The sequence below is a fragment of the Harmonia axyridis genome, chromosome 4 (genome assembly GCF_914767665.1).
Source record: "Harmonia axyridis chromosome 4, icHarAxyr1.1, whole genome shotgun sequence".
NCBI lineage: Eukaryota > Metazoa > Arthropoda > Insecta > Coleoptera > Coccinellidae > Harmonia > Harmonia axyridis.
The window spans coordinates 46,382,755-46,403,072 of NC_059504.1; the positions used below are offsets into that span (position 1 = coordinate 46,382,755).

The 20,318-nt window shown below is 36.1% G+C and overlaps 2 protein-coding genes across 3 annotated transcripts in view; one reads left to right on the forward strand and one right to left on the reverse strand.

The window, feature by feature from the left end:
* LOC123679169 (ATP-binding cassette subfamily C member 4-like) overlaps nucleotides 1–17,586 on the forward strand; it is a 46,419-nt gene extending 28,833 nt beyond the window's left edge. Inside the window, exons 4-15 of one of the 2 annotated variants that reach the window (XM_045616597.1) lie at nucleotides 6,448–6,787; nucleotides 7,563–7,785; nucleotides 12,198–12,493; nucleotides 13,126–13,471; nucleotides 13,860–14,305; nucleotides 14,573–14,731; nucleotides 14,790–15,386; nucleotides 15,463–15,613; nucleotides 15,675–15,905; nucleotides 15,969–16,267; nucleotides 16,346–16,761; nucleotides 17,154–17,586. In XM_045616597.1, the coding sequence (XP_045472553.1) occupies nucleotides 6,448–6,787; nucleotides 7,563–7,785; nucleotides 12,198–12,493; nucleotides 13,126–13,471; nucleotides 13,860–14,305; nucleotides 14,573–14,731; nucleotides 14,790–15,386; nucleotides 15,463–15,613; nucleotides 15,675–15,905; nucleotides 15,969–16,267; nucleotides 16,346–16,761; nucleotides 17,154–17,439 (3,790 nt within the window). In that variant the 3' untranslated portion in view covers nucleotides 17,440–17,586. Of the gene's footprint in view, nucleotides 1–6,447; nucleotides 6,788–7,562; nucleotides 7,786–12,197; nucleotides 12,494–13,125; nucleotides 13,472–13,859; nucleotides 14,306–14,572; nucleotides 14,732–14,789; nucleotides 15,387–15,462; nucleotides 15,614–15,674; nucleotides 16,268–16,345; nucleotides 16,762–17,153 lie in introns of both variants that reach the window. The other variant, XM_045616596.1, reaches the window with a different exon arrangement.
* On the reverse strand, nucleotides 1,250–5,238 carry LOC123679170 (E3 ubiquitin-protein ligase SIAH1-like). Its single transcript, XM_045616598.1, has 3 exons — nucleotides 5,082–5,238; nucleotides 3,819–4,064; nucleotides 1,250–2,064 (listed from the first exon to the last, which is right to left on the reverse strand). Exons 2-3 carry the CDS (start codon nucleotides 4,054–4,056, stop codon nucleotides 1,520–1,522), a joined length of 783 nt encoding a protein of 260 aa, XP_045472554.1. The 5' UTR covers nucleotides 4,057–4,064; nucleotides 5,082–5,238; the 3' UTR covers nucleotides 1,250–1,519.
* Nucleotides 17,587–20,318: the final 2,732 nt, after the last annotated feature.

The window sequence follows — 20,318 nt, forward strand, 5'->3', positions numbered from 1 at the left end:
TTTTCTCCATAATTCTCGATATTTGCTATTTAGTGGAAAACACTGAGCGTTCTTTGCATGTATATTTGAAATCGGTGAAAATTTTTTTTTAACAGTTTACATTTTGAAATTTGCAAAAATCGAATGAAACAATATCCATCTTTCCGCGTTCACCGTTGGGGATATTTGCATGGAATTGGGTACAAAAATCGGTTGTAAGCACTGACACTCCTAACTCGTGAATACGATTTTTTTAGAGGAAAAAATCCAAAAATTGATTATAAAAAACATTTCTCAGTGACTTCGGAACGAATGACCCCAGGTTTAGATAATCCTGCCCTCCTACATTTTCAGTAATTTTATTAATGATATTCATTATGCTTTTTAAGTTTCGACATATTTTACGTTAAAAGGAGAAGTGAAATTTTTTTTTGTTTTTCCCTCAAAGTAATAAACATAGATAGAGGGAGCATATGTCATTTTCAGTAAGCAAATTTTGTCCCTAACGTGAACTATCAAATTTTTCATGAAGCGCGCGGAAACAAAAACATTTCAGTGATATATTTCACTCAATTCACGAGTTTTTTCACAAAGAACGCACTTCTTATGTCCCATAGTGAATCTGGTGAAACAAGGTTTCATTCAAAACATATTGAGATGATTACATAATTATATCAGAAATTCAGAAAACAAACCTCAAGCGCGCCTAACGACGTGAAACAACAGATGACACTAGAAGAGTAATAGTTGCCAAACCTTGGATTTCAGCAGGTAGATACAGTAAATAATAAATATTTTGCATACTATAAATTCGACAATTAGGAAAAATATCGGGTTCCAAATATTCAAATTTGCATATTCAAACGGAAATCACTCAGATTAAATATATTTCATTCAATAAAATACACATTCATAATGATATAGTAAAATTGTGGATTTGAAAATATATCACAATCCGACAACGTAATCTAACCATGTTGGGAAAAAATTGCGTATACTCCCTCCATCTATGTTTATTACTCAATGGTTTTTCCTTATTTGATTGATTGACGAGGAGAGCAGAGATTAATAAGTCTTTATTCGTGTTTTACAGATGTAGGTAGGTATGAATGGGTAATTTACCATTACTTACCACGATGATAATTAATTGATTATTGTTATGCATGAGTTTCGGAAATTTACCAGTTTCTATAATACTTGAGAGTTAATTCATTAAGTATTTCGAAATAATAAAAATTCAACTCGTTACTAAAAATGAAACTTCCTCTCATTGGGTTGTATGAATAGTTTATTCGTTCATTGTTTACATAACAAAACAATCATACACTCATTCATTGATGATTTCCTGTTTAAAAACGAACCTGTCAATCGAAATTGTACATTTCGTGTCTACAAAAAGGTCTGACAAAATTCACTGTTTTTTTTTCTATATTTCTACTCTGAAATTTATAAAACTCGGGTCGTAAAATATCACAAACATAACAACAAAAACTAACAGAACGTATAAACATAACAAAAAAAAAATAGTAGTTCAATCATTCTATCGTACCCTTACATGCTCAAACGGTTTGTCAATCAATTTGATCTCGTAATGTAGATCGCCGTTATTGTTATTTCTCTTTTTCACCATATCGAAGGTACTAGTCAGACAATTCTTGTCGTCGAACATTGCGTTTTCTTCCACTATTGGCTCACAGCTGGCTATCATACTGATCTGATCAAACGGACCCTGAGTTTTCCCGATAATTATTGCATACTTGTACCTCTTGGCATCCTTCGAGTTACCTAGGAAGTAAACAACCCATCTCATGATGCCACGGTCGTTTATGTACCAACAGAACTGAAACAGCTCGCCGAAAGCTTGGATGATGGTGAAGTAGAATGCCTCTTGTTGTTGTAAGAGGTCGAACATGGGACATTTCATGATGATGTGGTTACCCCTGAGAATATTTAAAGGATGTGCTTCCTTGCAGTGGTCTAATATGTCTCTTCGTTTTCCTTGCCACTTGCAGGACATCGGGGTGGAGAAGGGGCACGAGTTCTTGGCGTAGACGCAGCTGTCTTGGTGGTCGCTCAGTTCTAGTCCTAGAATATAATTCTATAATGTAATACCAACAAGATACTTGCAAAGAAAGATGTGTAAAAATTAACCTAGCAAGAAACTATCAGAAATGTGATATAGGGATACATTCTGATAGTCAGGCTGCAATCAAAGCACTAAGCTGACATATCATCGACTCTAAGATGGTATTGGAGTGACGAAAAAAACTCAATGAAATAGGCAAGAATAACAAGGTCTTTTCAATCTGGGTTTCCGGTCATTCGGGAATTAGAGGGAATGAAGAGGCCAACACTCTTGTCAGAAAAGAAGCACAAACTCCTTTCATCGGCCCGGAACCTTTCTGTGGCGTAGAAAAATGTACCTAAAAGAAATAGCTTCAGGAGACGGAAGAAATCGAAAAAGAATTACACTGGCGGAATCTTCGTGGTTTGGATCACTCCAAAAAGTTTCTTTGATACTTTGACTCTGCGAGATCCAAGAAGTATCTGGATCTTAGTAAAAATATGCTACACCTCCTCATTGGATTCCTCACAGGTCACCTCATGAGAATGGGTCTCACAGAAAATGACGAGTGCAGATTCTGTGGGGAGGAGGAAGAAACTCCGGATTATCTGGTGACGGAATGCCTCGCCATCACTACCCAACGCAAAATCTGCTTTGGACACGAAACTTGTAGTGAGGAATTAGCCTCCTTGAAGCCATCCCAGATATTGGAGTTCATTAGAACTCTGGAACTGGAAGGCGAGCTGAAAATCACGTTATGGAGAGATTAGCTCTGAGGGGGGCACAATAGACCATCAGGTCACAGTGCAATGGAACCTCCTTTATCAAACCTAATCTAATCTAATACCAACAAAAATTACTATTTATAACACTATTTGTTTCTGTGTTTTCCGGAAGTCACAGATCATTCCACACTGTGAGGAATTGCTCATTTGAGGTTCTTTCTCGTTAACTCTTAAAGTATTCATTTTAGGTATAGGTTTTGCTTAAGTAACCCCCACTATTTTTGTACGTAGAATCGACTGAAATAATAAAAAATATAGGTTCTAATTTGAAATACTAATTTGATGATTTTGAGTTGTCTAAGTTCATGATCTTCTCATAAACACCCTGAAAATTTTTATTCAAAACGCAAACAGTCTTATAATACTACGTATTTGCAGAAGCGAAAAAGGAGAAATATTTCTCGAAAAAAGTTTTCCATTAACTCATAAACCGTTTAGTTTTTACCCTTGCTATATTGCCGAAATTGTCGTCAAAAAAGCCAGCTAATGATGCAATAATATACTGGGTGTGAAGTTTGAAATAAGGAAGAGGTAGTGTGCTTCCGGTATAACCGGAAGTTGTAGAGATCTGAAAATATTTCAGGGAGAAAGATCATTGTCTCAAACCCCAATATGCACATTTTCAGCTCAAAATCATGATAAGTTGTCCATATACTTCTAATAGGCCATCCCGGTGAAATACTGGAACAACTCGATTGCTCCGCTACGATATATTGGAGCGTGTAAACGGGGCTTAAGTACTTAGGAGGTGCAAATTTTTCTGATTTGAAATTTGAACATCTTGCAACCTATACAAGTTTGATTTTTTTCCGATAAAACCTCAGCAAGTCAGGTGGCAATACGTATATGCTATTGTTAGATGCTGATGTGTGAAAATCTACAATTTGAGGCAGTAACTCCAGACTAGAAGAAAAAAAAAAGAAAATATTCCTCTAGATCTGCACATATTTTTCCAAATTTCTAAAAATCAACTCAAGTCTTGTGCTCACCTTTGACCTGGCAGTCACAACCGTCAAACCTATATCGACATGGGAATGTGACACTGGAATGTATCCTTTCCAGGGCGTAAGCCCTAGAAACTCCCTTTGGGCTTCTGCATGTTGGACAAATGGCTAGCTTATCGAAACAGCTTACGCAGAAGGTGTGGCCCATTGTGCACTGGTGAATTGGAGGCATCATATACTCCAGACATATTGGGCACTCGAATTCTGATAAAACGGGATTCATTTTCAATTCTGAAAAAATTTTTTTTATGAAACATCCTGTATAATTGTTCCATGGAGTTCATAGCTTTTAGAAATCAAAACAAAAAAATGCAGATTTTGGTTAGCAGGTTATCAATTTGAAATTGTAACAAGATGTTATATAAAACGTACGTAATGGCTGTAGGAATAGTGGTTTTAATGAAACCCAGAAAAAAAAGTCCATTATTTTTAAAAGCATACTTTTGCAATAGTTATTTCATTTTTGTGATAACCTGAATTGATGGACTTATAAAAAACTGTCTGTTATTTTTCAAACAATCTAGTATGCAAATTATTTCATATTGAATTTAGGTTGGCCTTATATGTCTCAAGTACTTGGCATAAATATCAATATTTTCTAGAAATCAATGATATGGAAGAATAGATAGTTAGGTACGTAAATTATTGAATCATGATTTGAATATTTTGAACAGCCAATAATTTTTTCTTTGAGGTTTCCAAATGATTCTTAAATATTATTCTTTGGTTTATTGTTATAATAATTTAAGTACATTTGAAAGTTTTCACTCGTTTGAAATTATTCATTCGACGATTTGAAAATGAAGTTCTTCGAAGTGTAGGACATTTCTGAGAAACTCTCAATATGGAATTTTCAATGATATTGAAAGAAAATATTTCACCGAAAAGGCATCTAGGGTTTCGAACGATGCTATCTTTTTTTAATGAGGAAACTTAGACCTTCATAGGAAAATAGTCTTATTTCATTCATGACACAGAACGTAAATAAATATATATTTCCAATATGATTCAAACCAAAAGTTTAGAATATCAATTAAGATTAATTCAATCACAATAAAAAAAAATTGACCAGAAGACGACTTTTTTCAGAACAATGACAAAGGTTTGTCATTGAAAATAATACAAATAAGATGAAATCTTTCAGCAGTATTTTCCTGGAATTCCGTTCCACATTCTGATTCCCACTCTTCATTGTGTTAGGTTCGAAAATTCTGGCTTTTTATCTTTTTTTGTCATTGGATTTCCTACCTTTTTAAAACAGGGCAACACAAAACGAAAGGTATATACGTTCACTAAGTCACTATCATGTCAGTTCAACTGATTATAATTCCTCAAATTTAGGCAGCATGTGAATGTTTTTTTTTTGTTATGATGCGTATGTCACATATAACAATGTGAATTTCGAGTAGTTCGTAAATGAAACAAATATCAGAGTGTTATTCGAATGGAACTACCTCCAATGTGCCAATGTTCAAAAATTTCCTTGAGATTATACAGGGGTTAGTCAAATGAAATTTGAAATGAAGTGATTCAGTTCATTCATGAGTTATTTAAACAGTTATTCTTTTGAACACTGGATTCTAAAAATTCATATTCATACTTATTTATATGTTTCTCCAAATTGAAAATTTCATTTTGAAGTTTTGCTAAATCTCTATTATGGCTTGGTATATAGTCATATAGACTAATGCATTCTGATCTGGGGTGATTCTATTGATTTTAACAGAGTTCTGGTGTCCCAAAAACGTATAATACGCTTGATTTTTAGTCTGCATCCACGCATTTCTTGCCGACCGACTTTTAAAGATAACAAAATTCTCAATGCATTGATCTATGTGAAAAATAATATAAATAGATTTACCATCCTGTCTGATTTCCACAATTATTCGACCAGAAGTACTGAAACTCTCTCTATTCCAGTGCATAGAACCACCAAATTTAAGTCTTCCATTATGTATAAAGGCATAATTCTATACAATCATTTACCACAGAGGGTGAGGGCACTGAATGGGCGAGAGTTTGGGAAAACGGTGAAAGAAATATTGGCGAAATAAGCATATTACACTATAAACGAGTATTTGATAGATACGAACTGGATGTAGATTTAATTTTAGCATTGTATATCTGTATTTTTTAAACTTATCCTATACACTTTGTGTCAAAGAGGATCAATAAATCATTTCATTTGCGATAGAGCATGATTCAAAGGTGCCTATCCTTTCTTTCGAACGGAAACTGGCATAGATTGCAATAGAAATTATTCAACACACCCACTCAATAAATGTTTGGGAAGTAGCCAAAAATTAATCGATGTTTTCTATTTTACTTGTGGTTGTAATTGGTAGGATTTCAGCAGTTGATGAATAAAATCGTTTCAAATTTCATATTCAGAATTGACAACCTTATGTGCAATTTGTAATCACTTCAAGTGATTTCGAATCGAGAATTATTTTCAACATATATTTCACTATGATTTTGGCTGAACTAATTCCTTTTATTCAAAAATAAACTACTGCCTCGTTCGAATATACTTGATCGTCAGTGAAACGAAAATAAATTTCTAACAAACCTAAAGCAGCTATCACAACTAACAATTCTCTATTTTATTTTTCAGAAAATGGTTCGATCATCTCAACAAGTGTCGAAAGACGAAAAAGAAACCGAGTTTTCTGAAGGTGTTAGCAGCGACTTTCTGGCCAGAATACACTTTTCTAGGCGTTATGGTGTTAGTGCAAGAAATTTTTTTAAGACTCTACTTACCCATAGCGCTTGGTGATCTTTTAGGTTACTTCAGAAAAGATTCAACAACGACCAAGAACGAAGCCTTGTGGTACGCCAGTGCCGTGGTTGTTGTGAACGCTTGTTGTGCAATTCTCATAAACCAGTACATAGTTAATGCATTCCATTATGGTATGAGGGTTAGAGCGGCTTGCTGCTCTTTAATTTACCGAAAAGTAAGTCATAGGAAACTTTGAGTATGAATATATAACAAAAATATTGTTGAAATTATTTTTTTATTATTTTCATCTGGTAGATCATATCATGGCATTAATTTGTTAAATATGATTTCCGCCATATCTCCCCCCATTTTCAAATTAGCCCAATTTGCAAAAATACGACGTAAACGATAGTCATTTGGCTTTAATTCTTGAAGGAGCTGTATTTTATAAGCAGATAAAACTATCTTACGTGAAATTTTCCACGGAGTCGAAGGACAAAGAACAACAAGTTGAGAATGGCGACGTATCGACATTTCGTCGTCTTCTTCAACACTTCGCGCTACAACAGCAGTATTTTCTTCGGTGCGCACTTCACTTTGTATTATTGATGGTTTTCAAACGAAAGTAGTAAAATTAGAGTGAAAAAGATCAATTACTGAACGAATTGCTTGCTCAATAAACCGATTACGTTGATGGTTAAATGGACGTGAACAGATTTGTTTCTTTAAAGTAAATTTCCACAATTTGGCAGCTTTGTTCTAGCTTAAAAGATTTATGATGAATTGTCAAACCATAAACAACAACCCGCAAAACATGCAGCTAAAAAATACTCTTTATATCTGGAGTCTCTCTACTTCTGTCTGTTCTTAAACTTTTTTCTAAATGTGTTTAGTCCCGGTCTAAAATCGATTTTGACTCATTATGGGTACTAAAAAATAAAAATCAAAATTGACCATAATAATCTGCAATAAATTTTAAACGTATAGTAATGGAAAACTAACTTTTTCAGGCCTTGAGACTGAGCAGATCCGCTTTGGGTGAGACTGCCTCCGGTAAAATAGTTAATTTGTTATCCAACGATGTGAGCCGTTTTGACATCGTATCAGTTATGATTCATCATATGTGGGCGGCTCCACTGTCCGCTATGTTGGTAATGTTCTTCTTATACATCAACGCAGGATGGGCTGGATTAGTTGGGATCACACCGGTCTTTATAGTGACACCCTTACAAAGTGAGTAATTGAATTTAGTTTGAATAAAGAATAAATTATTTTGTTTTACTCCTATAATAACTCTTATTGCTTTATTTTATCCTCTTGTGTACTAGATTTCTTCTTATTCCTCTTGTTTGTAACACATAGTCTTGTTTCTAACTGTTTATTGTCTTTCTTTAGGGATTCAGTCATTGCTGTGAGCGAATGATCATCAGCTTTTATACCATCTCTTCGCGCTTTGTTTTTGGTCTTTTTGCCCTCTTTTTATCTACTCTCTCTTCTTTTGTGGATCTCTCCAATATAGTCTCCTCACTCCCAAATAGCGCCACACCTGTATCGTGAGTTGGTATCACGCCTTATCTGATCTATTAGTATTATGTCAAATGGGAACGCTGCCCATATAGCGGGCTATTCAAAATGAAACCACTTTTATTGGAAAACATTTAGTTACTCCTCTGGACTGTCTCTCAGCTATACAGCAATTCTTGAGGCTTTGTGAGCTTGCGTTTAGGTTTCTCTAATCAGGTCTTTGTGGGTACTGAATTCCTTTTGCTTGTAATCTTAATATAAACTTTTAAACTGCTTTTGACTGACAGCGCCCAAATCCATAGAGATCTATGCATTGGAAAGGTCATCTTGAAACGGAAAACAAGATCATTTGCGTCGGCAATATAACTGCAGTTCAAAATGAAAAAGATCAGTCTAAATTTCCATTTTAGTAGGATAATGGGTATATTCGCTTAATGGCCAAGAGTAGTCATGGAATATTGGAATTTTGTAAATACATATACTAACTGACAAAGAAACTGCAACAACCAGAAGGAGATGTTTATATTTAAAAAATTTTTTGATATACATAGATAGTACAGCAAGGAACAAATGATTGAAATTTGGAGACAAAAACGAAGGGTTTACAATTTTTTTTCAATAAATTTGTTAACAATATGTTTGTCCACCGCGATTACCTATACACTCCCCAAACACGTCTGGCATTGATGCAATAAGATGGTCTATTTCATCTTAAGGGATACTATCCCAAGCTACATCTGTACTTCATGTCTCAAAGTCGCCAAAGTCCGTTGAAGCTGGGATGAATTTCGAAGCCTTCTACCCATGATGTCCCAAACATGCTCTTAGCGCGAAAGATCGGGGGTTTTGGACGGCCATGGCAAAAGATTCACATGAGTCGCTTCGAAAAAGTTTAAACTAACTCTGGCAACATGAGGTTGGGCATTATCTTGCTGAAAGAATGGTTCTCGAGTCGGTTAAGGTAAGGGAGAATATATGGCTCCACTATTTCTTAAAGACAACGCAGCGCTGTCATGTTACCTCGGAAAAAGACTTAAGGTGACCTACTTGCATGAGCAATAGCACCCCATACCATAACGCCAACTGTCCGGTGTACATTAGCTCAACATCAAACTGAGGTTCACGTTTTTCTCCCCGACGTCGTCTAACCCTTCTTCGACCATCATGTGCACCCAATCGAAATTCATCAGAAAGGACGACCTGATGCCATTCCATATTCCAATGTTGACGTTCTTTGCACCACTGTAAGCGTTGCCGGCGATGCTCAACCGTCAGAGGTAACACAAAATGGTTTCGATTATGCTGCAGTCCAAAAGACCTTAGCCGGCGGTAATCCTTTAGGATAGTTACGGGATGACCTTTTTCTCCTAATCACTCATCAGTCAAAGATTGGGTTGTCGCAAATCGGTCTCTAATGATCATACCTAAGTCTTAGACGTCGATCTTGAACTTCATTTGTTCCCCTTCGACGACGCCAGGTGCCAACTCTTCTTCGATTTTGGGCATTATCAAACCACATATGATAACATCTCATAAGAGTTGTTGGATTTCTGTTCGCAAGGTTAGCGATTTCTCGAAATGACAACCCCGTCTCCCGTAGACCAATAATTCGACCTCTTTCAAATTCTCTTAGAGCTGGCAATAAATTGCATCAAGGCATTTTAATAACATCTAAACATCTACTTTGTATCTCCTCAAACAGCTGGTTTGTTGTAAAATTTAAAAAACCTGCAAAAAACGACTACAATATTTAAGTAACAAAAATTGTTTACATGAAAAAATCTTCACGATTTTTTTCTCCAAATTCAATCATCAATTTGATTGATTAAAAGGCTTCTTTTACTTTGGATATAGTTTGGATATGATCTGGAAGTCAAAATAAGTTTAGTAGGGGCAGTAACAAGATTTTGACTTCTTCGATATCTGTACGTAGTAAGAAAGACAAAATTGAGATTTTCAAATTAGATTCGAAGCTTATAATAATTGACATATCGGCGTCTTCTTGGAATTTTTTCTATTCTATTTTCGGAACAGAATTCGTGCCGGCCGGTGTTATTCTAAATTCACCAAACATCGTCTGCTCCCTCTTCCATTCCCTTGATCTTAATGATGAAATATTACCACCGTTCCAAAAATGCGCCCGGCATCAATTAGGCCTGTAATATCTTGCGGTAGAAAAAACGTGATGTCTCGAGATTCGAGACGACAACTGTTGCTTTGTCGGCACGGCACGCGTGATCTCAACAGTGGTACCAACGCCCATAACTTCCGAAAATTTGACGTGGGAACCGAAAACCCCGAGAAGCCTCACATTACAATTTCGAATTCGATAAATTGGAATACATGCGTGTGGAACAAGTTCACGGATCAGTTTGATTTGTCAATGGAAAATTAAGATTGAGACCGCAAAAACGAACGTGGTGTGTTAAAACACACCAGATTCTCGTTAAGAGGTGAAACGAATTTCTCACGTAGAGTAAGCTAAGCGTCTGTGAATAGATTTTAGTGTTCAACATCTCTTTCATTTTTATACATTTTCATTTTATTAGGGATGGTTACATCGGCGTACAACTTTGATTCCGACATTTTTTCGAAATTTGAGGCTTTATTGTAAAAAATCGGTTATACATTTATGATTCAAACTATTATCCATCGCTGGCCACTACTTTCTCCAATCTTTCGGGCAGAGTACGAATACTGCGTTGAGAAAACTGGTCCTCAAATCGATTCAATTCGTTGCTTCTTCATAAGACCGGAAGTGCTGGTCAGCCAGGCAGTGTGCCATTGATCGGAACAAGTGATAGTCCGAGGACGTCTGGAGAAAACGGCGAATGGGATAGGACTTTCCATTTCAACGTTTCCGAGTATGTCTTGACCACTTTCGCAATATGGGGTCCAGCATTTTCATGCTGTAAAATCACTTTATCATGTCTCTCGTTATATTGCTACCGTTTTTATTTCAATGTTCGGCTTGAACGGATTAATTGCGTTCGATTACGATCGCCTGTGATTGTTTCAGTTGGTTTTAACAACTCATAATACACTACGTCGAGCTGTTACCACAAAATACTGACCATGGCCTTAGAACCGTGAATATTCTGTTCGGCCGTCAACATGGAAGCATGGCCGAGATATCCCCATGATTTTCTGCGCTTGGGATTATCGTAATGAACCCATTTTTCATATCCAGTAACAATGCGATGCTGAAATCCCTTTCCGTCTTTGCCTTGCAAACAGCAAACAAACACAAACGCCGTTCAGCATTTCTCGGCTTTAACTGGTACGGCACTCAATTTCCTTATTTCTGAATCATTCCCATGACTTTCAGGCGTTTTGCAATGTCTTGTTGCGACAATCCCAATGATCCTTCTAATTCTTGTTGCGTTTGTCACGAACCTTGATCAAGTAATGCCTCTAATTCTGCATCTTTTAGAACCTTCTCTCTTCCACCACCATGATGGTCTTCGATGTCAAAATTATCGTTCTTGAAGCGTTGAAACCATTCTCCGCGCGTTCTTTCACTAATAGCAGCCTCACCATAGTTATTTGAGAGTATTTGATGAGCCTCAGCCGCAGTTTTCGTCATATTAAAGCAATACATTAAAACCTAATATTTCGACTGTCGCTTACAGCTACAGCCATCTATTGCAAAACAACGGAAGTTAAACACCTAATATACCATTACCTTTCCACAATACTGGCAGAAATTTCATAAGTTGTCAAACTATGTATAATGATTTGGACATACAAATTTCTGAGAAAACAACCATTTCATCTTTTGCGATTTCTATCAAATTTTGTTTTAATTTATCCCTACAGGAAAAATAAAAATTTTCTGGTAATTTTAATAATTTGCAAATACAATATCCTACATTATTAACAACAATTGAATAAAAAATTATATGTTCAACTCGGCAGCAAAGTATATTGACTGCCTCAGCTGAATTACTAGCCACGCTACGCTCGGCTATGAACTATCAGTTGCACTAGTCAATTTACTACTATTTACTATGATGCCTATACTCAGAAATAAATTCCAGATATTCCAGGAAAAATTTGTCGATTCTCCATGAACTCTAGATGAAGGGAATAAGTCTATTCAAATTCATTTTTCTTTTCAGGTTATACAGGTAAATTATCGGCCGTATACAGGAAGCAAACAGCCCAAAAAACAGACGAGAGAGTAAGGCTTATGGACGAAATTCTGTCTGGTGTTCAAGTGATAAAAATGTACGCTTGGGAAAAACCATTTGCGAAACTCATCAAAATAGCTAGAAAGAAAGAACTCAAGGTGATCATAAAATCGTCTTACGTCAGAGGTCTGTACATGACCTTCAACCTCTTCACCACCAGAGCGGCTCTTTACTGTACCTTGATGACGATGGCCTTGACAAATCAGCCTATCACTACATCAAAGGTAAGCCTTGAAAATATATTTTAAGGGGGCCGTTAAATATACCTATTATGTTATTTACTTAATAGATGTAATTAGAAAAAAGGATATTTATTAATTTATTCATTGCCGAAATCTTCATTTAGAAACAAAATAAATCCTGACCAAACAGTCACTTTACATGACGCAGAGCTCATTTAATTCCTTCTCAGTCAAACTGATATTTGTAAGCTTTATAATCCTGTAAACGCCAGACCTACTTCAAAGTACAAAAGCTGAAAGCTTCTGTTCGCAATTTCCCTAAAAGGGTCAAGTAGGAATGGACACCCATATATATAGATCATGGTTTTGGCAGTTGGCAGGATCTTTAGTAAAATCGTCATAATTACGTCATAAAGGTAGAATCTGAATAAATTGAGAGATATCTTTATTTTTAATTGCATCTATTATATGCATAACATGATAACCTGGATACTTCATATGGATTATATTCAATCTCATGATTTGATGCTATATTTAACTACATTTATGGAAGAAATAATATAAACATGCTGTGACATTTAAAACAATATTCTACTGCAAACTGCAACAATAGAACATTCTGTAAAAGATGCAGCCTTTATAACTAGAAATTCAAGAGCTTTCTTCTCTTCCAGGTGTTTGTACTAATGAGCTACTACAACATATTGGCCCAAACAATGTCTACAATGTTCGTACGTGGTATATCAGAGGTGGCAGAACTTCTTGTGGCTGTTAAAAGATTGCAAGATTTCTTGACTAATGAAGAATACATTGTGACTGCTCCTCCACCAAACAATAATGACTTCAGGTCGATGTCTGATGACGTCGATCTATGTTTGAAAGATGTGACAGCCAAGTGGAACCCGTCTTCCTCTGACGACACCTTGAAGAATATCTCCATATCTGTGAGGAGGGGAGAATTGTTGGGAGTTATTGGACCTGTTGGCAGTGGAAAGAGTTCTCTGCTGGAGACAGTGTTAGGTAGATACGAAATCATTTCATAGAAAGAGATATAATGGCTGTTTTTTTAAAAGCTTGAGAACTTTAAATAACAATACAAAACAGATCCCAAGTAGTCAATTTTAATGGATCTAATGGTGATTAGTTAATGGCTTGAAGACTTTGCCATTCAATCAGAAAAGAGCTTCGTCGCAAAAACTGATCCCTCTATCTATGTTTATTACTCTGAGAGGATTGCGAAACCTTACTGAACAGAAATGTCAACACAGTTTGATATTCCCAACTGTCAAACCATAGACAATAACCATTGAAACTTCTCATGCAGCTAAAAAAACACTGGTTATATCATCCTGTGTAGTTTGATCTTCAATCCATCCATCAGGAAGTTTTCTATCTTTTTGATTCGCAGGTGAACTGATTATAACCTCAGGCACGAAGATAGTCAATGGCACCGTCTCTTACGCTTCTCAAGAACCCTGGGTTTTCGGTGCGTCAGTACGCCAAAATATCCTGTTCGGTTCAGATTACAACAAGAAAAGATACAACGAGGTCGTACGCGTCTGCAGCTTGGAAAAGGACTTCCAGCAGTTTCCTAATGGAGATCTGAGCCTGGTTGGAGACAGAGGAGCTTCGCTCAGTGGTGGACAAAAGGCCAGAATAAATCTTGCAAGAGCTGTGTACAGAGAAGCCGATATCTATCTCCTGGACGATCCGTTAAGCGCTGTCGACGTCCATGTGTCCAAACATTTGTACGAGCAATGTATCAACGGGTACTTAAAGAACAAGGCAAGGATTCTGGTGACCCATCAGGTGCAAAATCTGAAGAATGCTGATAATATCGTCATATTAGAAAACGTAAGTAGTAACATCTTCAACTTTTTCAGACCGGCAGCCATAATTCAAACAATAGCATTGTGTTTCTGAGTTGGTTCTGAAAAGTAGAATAACGGAAGAATGTTTCAACATTTCCAGACGTATTATTAGTGTATTTGTTTTTGAAAAATCTACTTCAGGATTAGTAGAAAATCGCGAAAACAAATTACTCTCTGAAAGGGCTTCATAGCTACTTTCATTTCATGAATCATAAAGGCTTAGTTGTAATATTTTTTTTCAAACTTGTAGGGTCGCATTGTTAGTCAAGGTCTCTTCAATAGCCTGGCCAGCCTAGACAATTCCTACGCTAAGTTGTTGAAAGCTGATCCCGAACAAACTGATGAGGAAAAGCTGAAAACATCAATTTCAGAACCTCCAAAAATAACTAAGAGACAAATATCAGTGAGGGTGAGTATATCACTTGAAAAAGTATAAATCAAAGACTATTACATCTTTAATTCCCCAGAAAAAACTGTCATTGGCTAGCTCTGTCAGTGAATTGAGTATACCAGAAAGTCTTCTTCAAGAAGAACCCGACGAGGAAGAGCTCGAAAAACGAAACTTCAAAGATATGCAAGAGGAAAGTTCCAAGGGAAAAGTTAAAGGCTCCCTGTTCTTGAATTACCTTCACTCCGGAGCCAATTATTTCGTAGTAGCATTTGTCATATACCTCTTCTTCTTCACGCAATTCATAGCAAGCTCCATCGACTTTTTCATCAGTTATTGGGTTAGGATAGAAGAACACCGAAACGCTACATTGTCCACTTCGGAAATGGCCAGGGTATCCATGGCCACTGCTCAATGGTCCAAGGAAACATGCTTGTATATAGGGGGTGGCCTTGTAGTATCACTGTTTGTGATTGCTCTGTGGAGATCTTTAGCCTTCTACAAGCTAGCGATGATGTGCTCCCAGAAGCTACATGATAATCTTTTCAATAAGGTGATCGGAACTACCATGAGATTCTTTGATCTCAATCCGAGTGGAAGAATTCTGAATAGATTCGCTAAAGATTTGGGTGCTATCGACGAGTTGCTACCAAAAGTTATACTGGACGCTTCACAAGTAAGTCACGTATCCTAAAAAATGTATCTGTTATTCATTAAGTATGTGGAACAAATTTTAAAAACTTGTTTTGCAGATAATGCTCAATATGGTTGGCTCTATGGTATTGGTGACAATCGTGAACCCTTACTTCCTGATCATGGTAGCTCTTATTGGCGTCTTCTTCTTGGTAATCCGAAATATCTTCTTGAAATCCTCCAAAAATATAAAGAGGATCGAAGGAATAAGTGAGTTCTCAAATGGTGTAAATCACTTTGATCGTAAATTATATTCTGTTTATTTTTCTAGTGCGTGGACCAGTTTTCACCCACCTTGGAGCTTCGATGAATGGTTTGACGACCATAAGAGCCTTCAATGCCCAAGAAGTACTATCAGATGAGTTTGACAAACATCAAGATTACCATACGAGTGCTTGGTTCATGTATATTACTGCTAGTTCTGCCTATGGTTTCAGTATGGACTTCGCTTGTTTCATCTTCGTTGGAATAGTCACTTACAGTTTCCTTATTTATGGCTTAGGTAAGTTTAACAGGATCACAATCTTCCACGTTCATTATTTCATACTTCTCCCTTTTTTCACAGAGTTTGGTCTTGATGGTAGTGAAGTAGGTCTAGCAATCACTCAGGCCATGGCACTAACAGGAATTGTACAATGGGGCATGAGACAGTCAGCTGAAATAACAAATCAGTTGCTTTCAGTGGAGAGGGTACTCGAATATGACACTCTAGAAGAAGAGCCTCAGCCTGAGAAACCTGTGTTACCAGCTTCAGGATGGCCACCTAATGGAAAAATAACTTTCAAAAGCATGGGACTTAGGTACGGTGAAGATTCGCCCTTGGTTCTTAAGAATTTGAACATTGTAATCAACCCTAGAGAAAAGGTAAGTACCTACCATTCATCTATTTCCAGATTTGTCAAAAATTAATCAGAAGGTTTAATTAATTCACCCCTATTTCAGGTCGGAATAGTTGGCAGAACTGGAGCAGGAAAATCTTCGCTCATATCTGCTCTCTTCCGGATGGCACTCATAGAAGGTCACATAGAAATTGATAACATCAATACCAAGAATCTTCTTCTTCAGACGCTCAGATCTAAAATCTCGATAATACCTCAAGATCCAGTTCTGTTTTCTGGAACCTTGAGATACAACCTGGATCCTTTCGAAGAGTTCGACGACAACTTGTTGTACAAGGCTATTAACGAGGTGGAGCTCAAAGATCCCGCCAATATCATGAACAGGTTGGAGACGAGAGTGATGGATAGAGGTTCAAATTATAGTGTTGGACAGAGACAACTCATTTGTTTAGCTAGAGCTATAATTAGGAACAATAAGATATTGATGTTGGATGAGGCAACTGCAAATGTCGACCCTCAGTAAGTACTAGATTCTGAACACTCAAGATTTAAATTCAAATAAGAGCGTCTTACTTACTAACCTTTGGAGCAGAAATATATGTTTTCAGTTATAACATCTTAAGAGCATAGACAACATTCGATTATACTAGGTTCTTCCATGTAGATTATGTTGAAGAAAATTATGTGAAAACCTCATAAAAATCGGTAACTTGCAAGAAGAAATATCTCTAATTTCGTTTTGAACTGAGTAGCCACGTGGTGGTGTTCCCTTTCAAGCTGAGCTTTCTTTCTTCTGTCGGAAATTGCTTGTAATTTCTTTCTTTTAGCTTTTCTTGCATTTTCAAGAATTATGCATATCTTCAAATGGATTTATTTCTCTGTTGAATTCTTCATTACAATTTCTGTTTTAGAACGGACGCCTTGATCCAGAAGACTATCCGCCAAAAGTTCGAGGACTGCACAGTACTTACAGTGGCGCATAGGCTGAATACAATCATGGATTCCGACAAGGTTCTAGTTATGGACTCTGGTACTGTAGTGGAATTCGATCACCCCTACGTCTTGCTTCAAAATCCAGACGGTATATTCTACAGAATGGTTGCTGAGACTGGAAGATCAATGAGCGAACAGCTAAGAAAAGTCGCTAAACAAAGTTATCAAAAATTGAAAGCGTTGCCTGAGAATGTTGTTAGATAAATATCGAACGGAAATTTTGGAATGATTGGTGCTATGTGTGATAAAAAGAGATTATGATATACTTATACCCAGTATTGTAAGAGTAGGTGCCAAATTTTTTGGAAATTTTCGAATTTATAGATTTTTCTTATATTTTTGAATTCATGCGAAGAGAATATATTATGCAAAATTAAAATACCAAACATGGAAGACTACAATGAAATTGAAATATCCGTAGTAGTATATGAAAGATTGAAAAATGTGCCTTTTATAATATTATCTATATAATATGTGAGAATACGAATACGAAATCAAAGTAAATAGTGAACAAAATGACTGTGAATTGAAGATAATTTTCCTATATAATTACCACATTTAATTATTGTAAATAAAATCCAATATTTTTAAGTACTTAGAAAATTTGAATATAATACAGTGTCCTTAGTACCTAAACCTCAGTGATTTCTAGTTTTTAAGAAAAATCTGTATATATCTATTCATAATTAGTTGTTGACGAAATGATGTTCCATAGTATTTAAAATGAACTTAAAAAACTGAAGTGATAAATATTTTTACACTTTGATATCTCAATACAATAAATTATTGTTTCCACAAATAATTAGAATTATTTTTTCCTCATATTGCTCAACTTTTTCTAAAGAAACTCCTTAATAAGTGAAAATTATAATAAATTGAACAAAAATCCGAATCTACGGTGTTTTTCAATGAGAAATTTCATTTAGCTAGACAGTTCGCTATCAGGGCAGCTGTCACTTTTGATAATGTAATATTTAGACATTTGAAAAGTAAATCTACGCTATTAATAAAAATTGTTCAAAAAACTAAAGTATTTTGGGAAGTCGTGAAGATCTTCTCGACCGGCAAAGGTAAAACTGGTGGAAAAATTCAAGCTGTTGGGAGAAGTAGGGATATGAAAAATCGAAACCGTGTGAGTCACTCAAGAATATCTGAGAATATTGGTGCTGCAGCCTGTTGACGAAAACCCAGGTTTGTCTATTCCTCGTCGATCTTGGGAATTACGCTATAATTAATGATTTTTTATGGCCGGAATTGGAAAATATTGATGTGGACGACGTTTATTTTCAACAAGACAGCGCTACGGGCCACACAACCAACAAAACAATCGCAATTTTGCAAGAAAAGTATATTGGCCGTCTTATCTCTCGAAGAGGTGATTACAATTGGCCGCCGATATCTTGTGATTTAATAACTATAGACTTTTTTCCTTGGTGCCACGTGGAAGCTATGTCAATGCTTCACATTCGATTCGACATCTTAGAGATGGGTCTCATCTAATTATGTATAGGACATACAGCCGCAAAAATGTTAATTGGTCATAGAAAATTTAATGAAAAAGATATGGTGATCCAACCGTAGTCGTGGAGGTTATATGACTAATATTGTTTTCTATGGTTAATGGCATACTTTCCTCACAATAATAAAATAAACATTTGTGGGTTGTGGTCCTTATACTGTGACTAAAGTAGTTCACGGCCAAGGACAAGTTAAGGAAATAAAAGAACGGGATAAAAACACTTATTCAATTTATTTCCAACCCACTGAAAGAGTTTGAAGATGATATTTTCGTCTAATCGTTTTTAAGGGTCGCTGGCTCGGTCGCAAGTACTTTTTCGCTGGTCTCGGGAACAGATGTGAAAATCTTTACTCTTCTCGTTGTCGGTGCAAGTATTGCACATATGTTGTAGTTGTAGACTGGACTGCACTCAATTGAATTATTCGCCCTGAAATGCCGAGTTTTATGGGCATTCAGGCCGTTTTCCATTCGACCGTTAACAAAGCCTTTCTACAGATCCCTTAGGGGTGTGGATTTGATCATTCCAAGTTTTTACACTTCTGTTCCTAGCAGTTTGGTTCGAAATTTAACTCAACTCGAATATTTTCGAGGGAATCGATAGATTCCCTACACATTCATTGATTTCTCTTAAAATATGCACTTTTTTAATATCAAAATGAAACCTCTCATTTAGGGATTGACGGCTTGGCTTGATATTCAAGCTACTTGGCTGGAGGTTGACTTGAAATCAACTCAAGCACAAGTCAATTAGTAGTTTTTCAATGTCAAGTCAATTATTTATTTATTAAGTACCTAGGTACTTGCCTTAACATTGAAAAACTACTACTTGACTTAAACTTGAGTTGATTTCAAGTCATGCTAAAGCTTGTATCTTGAATATCAAGCCAAGCCGTGAATCCCTACTTTCATTGGAGAAACTTTCAATAAGTGGGTACATATATGTTGAACATTATCATCACAGTACAACTCACCTTTTATCAACATCCTAGCCGACGATGACGGATATTCAGTTCATTATTTTCAATGAAAATCGTTAGATATCGCTTAAGAGCAAACACTTCCACGTGACTGCTCAGTTAAAAACGAAATTATAGAGAAATTATTCATTGATTGTGATTGTTATCTGGTTTATGCAGTACATTTATAGACCTATTTTGGATACGAAAATACACTTAACGCAAAAATGATAAAAAATGTAGGTACTTATCTTGTTTTGGCAGTAAACCGACGATATGATATCCCTACAAAGCACTGATTTATTTTGAAATTATTCGTTAAAATACTCTACAAAAAATCATTACAAAAGAGCCAAAACTCTAAATTTGTGAACATTTTTACAAGGATTCGTATCAAGTACTTCCTTTCGACGAAAGTTGGAACTATTGTAATATGCCTAACTTCTACTGATCATTCAATCGTTCTGACAACACCTCACATTACATTTATTCCTCTTCCTCTGGGCAAATATTTACAGATCACGAGCATTTCACGTGGTGGTGTTCTCTGTAAAGGGAAAAAAAATTAACCCATCACCCAAAAATTTTTGGATCCGAAAATGGAATGA